Source organism: Triplophysa dalaica, chromosome 5 (assembly GCF_015846415.1).
Source record: "Triplophysa dalaica isolate WHDGS20190420 chromosome 5, ASM1584641v1, whole genome shotgun sequence".
Lineage (NCBI taxonomy): Eukaryota > Metazoa > Chordata > Actinopteri > Cypriniformes > Nemacheilidae > Triplophysa > Triplophysa dalaica.
The window spans coordinates 19,887,592-19,898,976 of record NC_079546.1 but is presented as its reverse complement, the minus strand read 5'-3'; the positions used below and the strand labels follow the sequence as shown (position 1 = coordinate 19,898,976).

General features: G+C 43.3%; 1 protein-coding gene across 1 annotated transcript in view; it reads left to right on the top strand.

Moving 5' to 3' along the window:
• Positions 1 to 1,369: 1,369 nt before the first annotated feature.
• LOC130420411 (uncharacterized) overlaps positions 1,370 to 11,385 on the top strand; it is a 41,214-nt gene continuing 31,198 nt past the window's right edge. Inside the window, exon 1 of the mRNA XM_056747695.1 lies at positions 1,370 to 1,429. Coding sequence (XP_056603673.1) covers positions 1,370 to 1,429 — 60 coding nt within the window. The remainder of the gene's footprint in view (positions 1,430 to 11,385) is intronic.

Genomic DNA, 11,385 nt, shown 5'->3' with positions numbered 1-11,385 from the left:
GAATATAAAAGGAACGAGCGACCGGACCGTCGAAGAGAGAGGACCGGGCCCGAACTTATGTTATGTTTGTATTTATATTCTCCCATCTCCTACGTGGTTCGAGTCCGGTGAGTAATTGTCAATTAGCGCCAGCTGTGCGCACACCGGCCTCGAATCACGGTCTCGCCCCGCCTACTCTACTACACATGTGTTATGTTGTAATGTAAGTAGTAAAACGCATAGTGCCCCTCGGTTCAGAAGACTCGTGACCGACACTATTTCTGTAAAGCGTATTGAAAGAAAATTATAGCAGTGTCTTTCTTGGTGAGTTCAGTGTTATGTCATAAGTGTGAGAATACTTAGAGCGGATAGAAACAGAGTGTGCATTTGTAAGACAACCTGGTTTCTGATCTTTACTTACCAGTCTGTCATATAGTCTGAATGCATGTTTTTGCCTATATCCGTGTTTATACCTTTTTGTAATATGCATGCAAACGAGTAATCATCAATGGCCAACATTTCATACATCATATGTTGTACTATCTATGTTTTAGTCTTTTCCATTTAATTTGTATTCATGAACAAGGCATTAAGGTGATTTTTATTGCAGTTAGTGTATGGTTTTGGTAGGACAAGGCTTTACAGACGTAATTGCGCTTTCCGCCAAATAAGCTTTCTTGTAACTCAGTGGTAAGAGCATTGCGTTAACAACGCAAGGTTGTGGGTTCGATCCCAGGGGATTGCAAATTCCTGTGTAAAATGTATAAGATAAAGCAATGTGAGTCCCTTTGGATAAAAGCATCTGCCAAATGCCTAAATGCTTGTCTTGCACATATGTAAGGACTCTATGTCATATTTTGGATACGGGGAGGGGACCAGAAGCTCATTTGCATTTAAAGAGACACACACAAAAACACCACGTTTTCCATTGCAGCCACAAATGGCAGTGTTCATCGTATTGTAATGAAAGATATGTGATGTATTTTGAGCTGACCGTTTACACAGACATTCTGGGAATACCACTGACTATTTTTACATTGCAGAAAACACCTGGATTTGCGGCCCTTTAAATGTGTTCGTGTACAAATTCTACTTTGAAAAAACTATTGTATTAACAGTGACATCCCCCTCTGTAAATAGCTTTATTGAACAGCGTGTGGCACACTTGAGCATTCATTTATTTTTCCAAAAAATTTATATTATGCAATTGGGACAAATAACGGAAAATGTCACTTTGTGTCAGAACGATACTTTACCAAAGAAAATATATAGTTCTACAAGAAAGACTCAGGAAACAGAACGATAAATTATATTTATCAAACATAGATTTAAATTATAATGTTAAAGATCTTTGAGCATAGGCCCCGTCCGATGAAGGAATCATGAAAAAATGATTCTGATGTTCCTGCCTGAAGATAAGGCAGGGGCGGAGCCTACCCCAGAAGAGAAGGTAAACAAAAATCAACCCACCGGATGATTCATCTCCCTGAGGTTCCTAAAGGAGAAAGTATGTGCCTGTCATTCATGGTTGAAACATGAACATGAGGTTACATCATACTTCTATTGAATGTAGCAATCACAACACTTTTAAGGGTAAATAGTTGCATATCACTGTTTTTAACAGAACCTGCGAAAGCAATTACAGGCTTTCCAAAGCCAAGTGAACTAGCCTGATTGGGCTTGCAAATACCTACACATTTCCCATAAGCCTGCACAGGCTGAATGGGCTTGCAAAAGCACATAAAGAAAAGATAAAATAAACAACAAACATAACAACGACAGAGCCTGCACAGGTTGAATGGCCTTGCACAAGCCAACAGAATTTCCAGAAGCCTGCACAGGCTGAATGGGCTTGCACGGGCCAACAGAAGTTCCAGGAGCCAGCACAGGCTGAATGGGCTTGCACAAGTCAACAGAATTTCGAGGAGGCTGCACAGGCTGAATGGGCTTGCACAAGCCAACAGAAGTTCCAGGAGCCTGCACAGGCTGAATGGGCTTGCACAAGTCAACAGAATATCCAGGAGCCTGCACAGGCTGAATGGGCTTACGCAAGCCGACAGAATTTACCCAAAGCATACGAAGCCTAATATGAGGCTTGCCAAAGCTGTGCTATAAGTAACCTATACTTAAGCCACCACCACCAGTAAATGCAAAGTAAGTTCCTTAAGCTTTTGGAGTACACCTGCTGAGCATCCAGTATGGTTTTAGAATCCAGTCTTATATATAAATGCATAAATGACCATCTGCTCAGGACCTTAATAGAAGAAGTCGGAATCCCACAGGCTGCAGAAGCAGCTGCGCCAATCCTAAATGGATTTTGCGTTGTTTGACCTCAAGCGAGTCCCAACTTCAGCGACTTATAAAGCTGGTAATCATCTTGATCTTATCTACACACGCCATTGTTTCACCCATTACTCCCGGGTCACCCCGCTGCACAAGTCAGATCATTTCCTCATCACTCTTGATCTCGACTTAACCTCCGACTTAACCTCCTGCTTAGACATCTTATGCCCTCTCAGATCTAGGCCATCTCGTACATTTCCTTCTGCCCACTGGTTATCTGATGTTCTCTGTGAACATCATGCCTCTATCAGGTCTGCTGAGAGAAAGTGGCGCAAATCAAAAGAACCTACCGACCTCTCTCTTTATCAGTCTATTCTCTCTTCTTTCTCTGCGGATGTCTCTGACCCACATTATCAACTCATCTCTCACCACTGGTACATTTCCTACACTCTTCAAAGAGGCCCGTATTACCCCACTACTAAAAAAACCTAATCTTAATCCTGCAATGTTAGAAAACTACAGACCGGTATCCCTCCTCCCCTTCGTTGCGAAACCTCTAGAACGTGTTGTATTTAACCAGCTCTCATCCTTTCTCGCCCTGAACAACCTCCTAGACAGCAACTAGTCGGGTTTCAAGAGCGGTCATTCCACTGAAACTGTGCTGCTCTCTGTTATTGAAGCCCTGAGACTGGAAAGAGCTTCCTCTAACTCATCTGTTCTCATCCTACTGGATCTATCTGCCGCCTTTGACACCGTTAACAATCACATTCTCCTGTCCACCCTCAAGACTATGGTGGTCTCCGGAATGGTGCTACAATGGTTCAGGTCTTATCTCTCGGGTAGGTACTTTAGAGTATCTTGGAGAGGTGAGGTGTCTGAGTCCCAACATCTCGAAACAGGTGTGCCTCAGGGCTCAGTGCTTGGTCCGTTGCTATTCTCTGTATACATGTCTAGGCTCTGCCATCCGGAAACATGGCTTTTGCTATCACTGCTATGCGAATGATACGCAACTCTACCTGTCTTTTTGCCCTGACGATCCGACTGTTTCTGCACGCATCTCAGCTTGCCTAGCCGACATCTCGCTCTGGATGAATGACCATCACCTGCAGCTGAACCTTTCAAAAACAGAACTGCTTGCAATCCCGGCCGATACAAAGACTCATCACAGCCTCTCCATTCAACTGGGCTCATCAACCATCACATCTTCCAGAAAGGCAAGAAACCTGGGAGTGGTGATCGATGATCAGCTCAACTTCACAGATCAAATTGCTAGCACCGCCCGGGCCTGTAGATTCATCCTCTACAATATAAGCAAGTCCTAGTAAGGGCTATGATCCTGTTCAGACTGGACTACTGCAATGCGCTACTGGGTGGACTTCCAGCTTGCACAACCAAACCTCTACAGATGATCCAGAATGCTGCGGCAAGAGGTATCTTTAATGAACCGAAGAGAGAACACGTCACTCCTCTATTCATTAAGCTACATTGGCTCGAACCAAGGACCTTTCGAGTGTAAACCAAACGTGATAACCACTACACTACAGAAACATATACAATTCCTTCCTACGTCGTCTACCTCGGCTGGTTTAAAACAGACCCCGCCAGCGTTGTACTCATGTTTCAGGAAAGATGTTTGGCTTGATTTTGGTCAAAAGCAACACAAGGTTCTTGTCAGATTTCGGTCTGATTTTGCCCAGTTACGATCCGGGGCCTTTCACGTGTGATGTGGACGTTAAAACCACTGCATCACAGAAACCAGGTCAGCCTAAATAACTGATCAGTTCCATTTCGGGTGACCCCAAAAGTGCAAGAAGGAGTGTTTCGCATAAACGACATTCAAGTGGCCCTGCGTCAAACGACACGCATTGTTTCTGCTCGGTTTCGAACCGAGGACCTATCGCGTGTAAAGCAAACGTGATAACCACTACACCACAGAAACTCTGACTTTGGAAAAACACTTGCCAGTCACAAATTTTAAGGTGTTTCAGGGCAAGATTTTCAGTTACGACAAGCCTTGTCTACGAAACCGTGCATTGAATGCTTAAAGGTTTGTTTAGCTTTTCGTTAGATTTCACTCTATGGCTTAAAGCAGGCTATGTTTCTGCACGGTTTCGAACCGAGTACCTTTGCGTGTAAAGCAAACGTGATAACCACTACACTACAGGAACATATACAGTTCCTTCCGATGTCGTCTACCTCGGCTGGTTTAAAACAGACCACGCCAGCGTTGTACTCATGTTTCAGGAATGACTTTTGGCTTGATCTGGACAAAAACAACAAAAGTTTCTTGTTCGTTTTCGGTCTGATTTTGCCCAACTATGATCCGGGGCCTTTCACGTTTGATGTGAACTTTAAAACCACTGCATCAAAGAAACCAGGTCAGCCTAAATAACTGATCAGATCCATTACGGGTGACCGCAAAAGTGCAAGAAGGAGTGTTTCGCATGAACGACATTCAAGTGACCCCTGCAGCAAAAGACACGCATTGTTTCTGCTCGGTCTCGAACCGAGGACCTTTCGCGTGTTAGGCGAACGTGATAACTACTACACTACAGAAACATGTACAAATCCTGCAAACGTTGTCTATCTCGCACTGGTTTAAAACAGACCACGCAAGCGTTGTACTTATGTTTCAGGAATGATGTTTGACTTGATTTTGGTCAAAAGCAACACAAGGTTCTTGTCAGATTTCGGTCTGATTTTGCCCAGTTACGATCCGGGGCCTATCACGTGTGATGTGGCATTAAAACCACTGCATCACAGAAACCCCACAACAACTTTTTTTTATTTCTGTAAGTTTTGCTACTGGCACACAAATAGACAACCCGTTTCCACTCAGATTTCAACTAGGGACCTTTCAAGTCAGGAGAATGCGACAGTCACTAAAAGAACATAGCCTGTGACATAATAGAGGCTTAATTTGACAATCCCAAAATGCTTTCAATCAGGCTGATACGCAGTGCAGCTACATTTTTTACCGAAGGCATCTGCTCTGCTGGACACCAAAACCTGCATACTGCTTCTGCTCAGTCTCTAGTGGCAACGTGTTTGTGTGAACCAACAAGCGGCCTCGTGGCACAACTGTAGTGCGTCTGACTCCAGATCAGAAGATTGCATATTCGAATCACGTCGTGGTCACTGGTTCTTTGTGCGTAGTTGTTTTGTTAACAATGCCTTGTGGCTGCTTTCGCACACTCTGGCTTTAGTGACTGCTGCAAGCTAATCGGTCGCCGTGACCCTGCGGCAGAATCAGAAGGAGCTTTTTGCACCTACTTGATTGTCCACTTTAAAACCGGTGGACGTTTAGGATTTTTTTATGTAGAGGTGAGGTTCAAAATGTGAAGACAGTGTTAAGACGTGTCGTGAAAAAGATCCGCGCTTCTCCTTCCATACTTTTGAATTGTTGGCAACCTGGACACAACACTGTGTATCCAGCATTTGTTGCCTGAGGCTTCAGAGCATGATAATTTAAAAGGTAAATACTTTGTGCTCACTTGACTTTGGATTATGCAAAGGGACTCAAAGTAGGAGGAGCCCAGAAAGCCTCATAAACGAGATCAGTGGGAATTTGTTTGGGAATATTTGCCCCTTCACTTCCATGATTAGATACCTCCAGACTCGCCCCGGTCATCTTTAATTATCCCCCCTATTTATGTCATCAAATGGGTTTCCCTTAACAAAAGAGTGGTTCAGGACTCATCTTCCAGCAGCTCTGGAGAGTTGTGGCAAGTCTTCACAACTTTACACCGGGCAATCATTTACATTTACATTTACATTTAGTCATTTAGCAGACGCTTTTTATCCAAAGCGACTTACAGGTGGGGTAGGCAATAGAAGCAATTGGGATAGCATAAGTACAATAAAAGCATAAGTGCAATCAAAAATGGATTTTTTTTTAAAGAGTAGAGAAGAAAATAGAGTTAGAACAGATCAGTCAGATGTTGACGGAAGAGCTGTGTTTTCAGACATTTCCTAAATATGGCTACAGAATCTGCAGATCTTGTAGCAGCAGGCAGATCATTCCACATACGTGGAACAGATCCGGAGAAGGTGCGTGAGAGAGATTTTTTACCTTTTTGGGATGGCACCACAGGACACTGTTCGTTGCAGAGCGTAGGGATCTGGCGGGTACATATGTCTTCAGTAGCGAGTGAAGATAAGGTGGTGCCGAACCAGTGGTGGTCATGTAGGCCAGAAGCAGAGTCTTGAATTTGATGCGAGCGACTATAGGGAGCCAATGTAGCTTAATGAATAGAGGAGTGACTTGTGCTCTCTTTGGTTCATTAAAGATAACTCTTGCCGCAGCATTCTGGATCATCTGTAGAGGTTTGGTTGTGCCAGCTGGAAGTCGACCCAGTAGCGCATTGCAGTAGTCCAGTCTGAACAGGACCAGAGCCTTTACTGGGACTTGCTTATATTGTAGAGGATGAATCTACAGGACATGGTGGTGCTAGCAATTTGATCTGTGAAGTTGAGCTGATCATCGATCACCACTCCCAGGTTTCTTGCCTTTCTGGAAGATGTGATGGTTGATGAGCCCAGTTGAATGGAGAGGCTGTGATGAGTCTTTGTATCGGCCGGGATTGCAAGCAGTTCTGTTTTTTTTAAAAGGTTCAGCTGCAGGTGATGGTCGTTCATCCAGAGCGAGATGTCAATGAAGGGGAGGAGGGATACCGGTCTGTAGTTTTCTAACAGTTTAGGATTAAGAGTAGGTTTTTTTAGTAGTGGGGTAATACGGGCCTCTTTGAAGAGTGTAGGAAATGTACCAGTGGTGAGAGATCAGTTGATAATGTGGGTCTGAGAGGGAACAACCGTTGGGGAAATGGCCTGGATGAGATGACTGGGGATGGGATCTAGGGGGCAGGTAGTCGGGTTGTTCGAAGAAATGACCTTGGAAACATCCTCTTCAGATACGAGAGAGAACGAGGGGAGCAAGCATGTGTCTGGGAATTGGGCGTGGTCAAGAGGCGGTGGCGCAGAGAATTGATTGCTGATACCGGCGTTTTATTTACAAAGAACGACACAAAATCGTCAGCTGTTAAGTCCGATGGAGGTGAGGGGGTAGGCGGGCAAGACGAGCAGAAAAGGTTTTAAAGGGAGTACGAGGGTCAGGAGAGTTACTGATTTTAGCGTGGTAGTACTGGCTTTTCGCATAGGAGACATCCGCAGAGAAAGAAGAGAGAATAGACTGATAAAGAGAGAGGTCGGTAGGTTATTTTGATTTGCGCCACTTTCTCTCAGCAGACCTGATAGAGGCGCGATGTTCACAGAGAACATCAGATAACCAGGGGGCAGAAGGAGATGTACAAGATGGCCTAGATCTGAGAGGGCATCAGATATCTAAGCAGGAGGTTAATGTGGAGCAAAGGGTGTGAGTGGCGGTGTTAGCTTCAAGGAGAGAGAACTGTTTAGGGGGTGGGAGAGTGGCAGAGACTGCAGAGGATAAGCGGGAGGGAGAGAGTGATTGAAGGTTGCGTCGGAATGTGACCAGTGGGGAAGCATGTGTAGTGTCTGGAGAAGTTAAGTCGAGATCAAGAGTGATGAGGAAATGATCTGACTTGTGCAGCGGGGTGGCCTGGGAGTGATGGGTGAAACAATGGCGTGTGTAGATAAGATCAAGTTGATTACCAGCTTTACGAGTCACTGAAGTTGGGACTCGCTTGAGGTCAAACAACGCAAAATCCATTTAGGATTGGCGCAGCTGCTTCTGCAGCCTGTGGGATTCCGACTTCTTCTATTAAGGTCCTGAGCAGATGGTCATTTATGCCATTAGAATCCTATATAAGCCTGGATTCTAAAACCATACTGGATGCTCAGCAGGTGTACTCCACAAGCTTAAGGAACTTACTTTGCATTTACTGGTGGTGGTGGCTTAAGTATAGGTTACTTATAGCACGGCTTTGGCAAGCCTCATATTAGCCTTCGTATGCTTTGGGTAAATTCTGTCGGCTTGCTTAAGCCCATTCAGCCTGTGCAGGCTCCTGGATATTCTGTTGACTTGTGCAAGCCCATTCAGCCTGTGCAGGCTCCTGGAAATTCTGTTGGCTTGTGCTAGCCCATTCAGCCTGTGCAGGCTTCTGGAAATTCTGTTGGCCCGTGCAAGCCCATTCAGCCTGTGCAGGCTTCTGGAAATTCTGTTGGCTTGTGCAAGCCCATTCAGCCTGTGCAGGCTCTGTCGTTTTTATGTTTGTTGTTTATTTTATCTTTTCTTTATGTGCTTTTGCAAGCCCATTCAGCCTGTGCAGGTTCTGTTAAAAACAGTGATATGCAACTATTTACCCTTAAAAATGTTGTGATTGCTACATTCAATAGAAGTATGATATAACATCATGTTCATGTTTCAACCATGAATGACAGGCACATACTTTCTCCTTTAGGAACCTCAGGGAGATGAATCATCCGGTGCGTTGATTTTTGTTTACCTTCTCTTCTGGGGTAGGCTCCGCCCCTGCCTTATCTTCAGGCAGGAACATCAGAATCATTTTTTTATGATTCCTTCATCGGACGGGACCTATGCTCAAAGATCTTTAACATTATAATTTAAATCTATGTTTGATAAATATCATATATCGTTTTATGTTTCCTGAGTCTTTCTGGTAGAACTATATATTTCCTTTGGAAAAGTATTGTTCTGACACAAAGTGACATTTTCCGTTATTTCTACCAATTGCATAATATACATTTTTTGGAAAAATAAATGAATGCTCAAGTGTGCCACACGCTGTTCAATAAAGCTATTTACAGAAGGGGATGTCACTGTTAATACAATAGTTTTTTCAAAGTAGAATTTGTACACAAACACATTTAAAGGGCCGCAAATCCAGGTGTTTTCTGCAATGTAAAAATAGTCAGTGGTATTCCCAGAATGTCTGTGTAAACGGTCAGCTCAAAATACATCACATATCTTTCATTACAATACGATGAACACTGCCATTTGTGGCTGCAATGGAAAACATGGTGTTTTGGTGTGTGTCTCTTTAAATGCAAATGAGCTTCTGGTCCCCTCCCCGTATCCAAAATATGACATAGAGCCCTTACATATGTGCTTTGGATGCAGCAAGACAAGCATTTAGGCATTTGGCAGATGCTTTTATCCAAAGCGACTCACATTGCTTTATCCTATACATCTTACACAGGTATTTGCAATCCCCTGTGATCGAACTCACAACCTTGCGTTGTTAACGCAATGCTCTTACCACTGAGTTACAGGAAAGCTATATGGCAGAAAGCGCAATTACGTCTGTAAAGCCTTGTCCAACCAAAACCACACACTAACTGCAATAAAAATAGCCTTAATGCCTTCTTCATAAATACGAATTAAATGGAAAAGGACATAACACTGAACTCAACAAGAAAGACACTGGTATAATTTTCTTTCAATACGCTTTACAGAAATAATGTCACAATGTCACAAGTCTTCTAAACCGAGGGGCACTATGCGTTTTACTACTAACATTACAACATAACACATGTCTTTGGACCAATGTACAGTCTCAGGTTTAGCCGTGAACATGTAAACAACAGCCGCTAACGTGTTAAACATATTATTTAAGAAAGGCGATTTCAAAACGATGTGTTATACTTACTTCTTTCGGAGATGAAGCTTGATCGCGAACAGCTGGTACTTATCCGCTCTTGAGAATATAATTTTTTGGACGAAATAAATCCATATTATACTGACAGGCCAGCGGGTCACGGAGCATAGATTTTTCAACCTTTCTGGCTACAGGTAGCTCTAGCTCCCGACCTAGGGTTTGCATCGACTCGCGGTCATTTCCAACAAGTCCTGGCTCGTTTCTCTAAATCTTTCCGGACCAGAGATACGGACCAGTTTATGTTGGTTTGTTGACCTGAAAAAAGTGCTTCTTGCCCGGAAGCTGAGTTCTCGGCGTCTGGGCCGGGACTTTCGATCGTTAAACACCGGCCACCGAAGTCGCAGGGGACCAAACTTGGGCTCGTTGGAAAGGTCTCCTCCTGGCCTCCGTTTATGTTCCATTTTACATCCAACAACAGCACACATGTGTTGTTTCATAGACATTTTTGTCGCTGGCTAGTGGCTTCATCTGCTCTTGCCTGAAAATGGCTGACAACGTGTCATTGGCGGTAGATGGAACTACGCGCTCATAAGGCGGAGTCTGTGAGCGGTCATGGGCAGGCGTAAACAGTGTGACATCAGATTGTTAGGGGATTGCCAACAGCCTGTTTTGTGTCACTGTTGTGGTTTAAAGAAGATTACAATAGTGTACAGGTAAATAGGTAAATAGTGTAAATAGCAGACTTACGTACTAAAGTTGCCTTTCCGTGTGATCCATATCAGAACTGATTATATCTCAAAATATTAGATCAAGTATGACATTGTTAATTTAAAATGCTTTTAATACAATTAATGATGCTAAATATATATGGATAAAAACAGAATTGTCTTGCATTTTTTAGCATTTTCTGCAAAATGGACGACACTGTTTATACCTGATAAACTGAAGCTCACGGTAACGGTTAGGGGCAGGAGATTTCTGACACATTTACATTTATGCATTCGGCTGATGCTTTTATCCAAAGCCACTCAGACTTCCATTGCCTTATACTATAAATTTGTTTCTGAGTATGTTGGAAAGTGCTCAACTATGAAGAAGATGCTGAAACATCAGAGACTGAGAAGAACCTGTCGATGACTAGTTTGTTCATTACTTTAAGTCCCACTAAAGGTAGACTGTTCTAATATTTAATTAGAATTTTGATTTGGCAAATTATTTTAATATGAAATCATGTCCAAAGATGACACATCCGTGTCTGAATGGGTGTTGTCAGTGGGAAAAGGGTGTGCATGGTTTGTCTCTGTTATGTTTTCCACCTTAAAACAGTTTCCAAACATTCTTCCAAATATCTCTCTTCATGTCCAACAGAAAGAAATGTATACATGTTTGGATTAACTTGAGGGGGAGTAATTCATGACAGAATTTTTACATTTTTGGGTGTGGAGTATCCATTTAAAGGTCCAGTCAGTGAAATCTAGTGGCAAGGTTGCGGATTGTAACCAACTGCTCACTCCACCCGCGCTGTATGTAGATAGAAGTAACTCATTCTAAGGTAATAGGCTAGACACGTTTATTTTTTATAGCACAT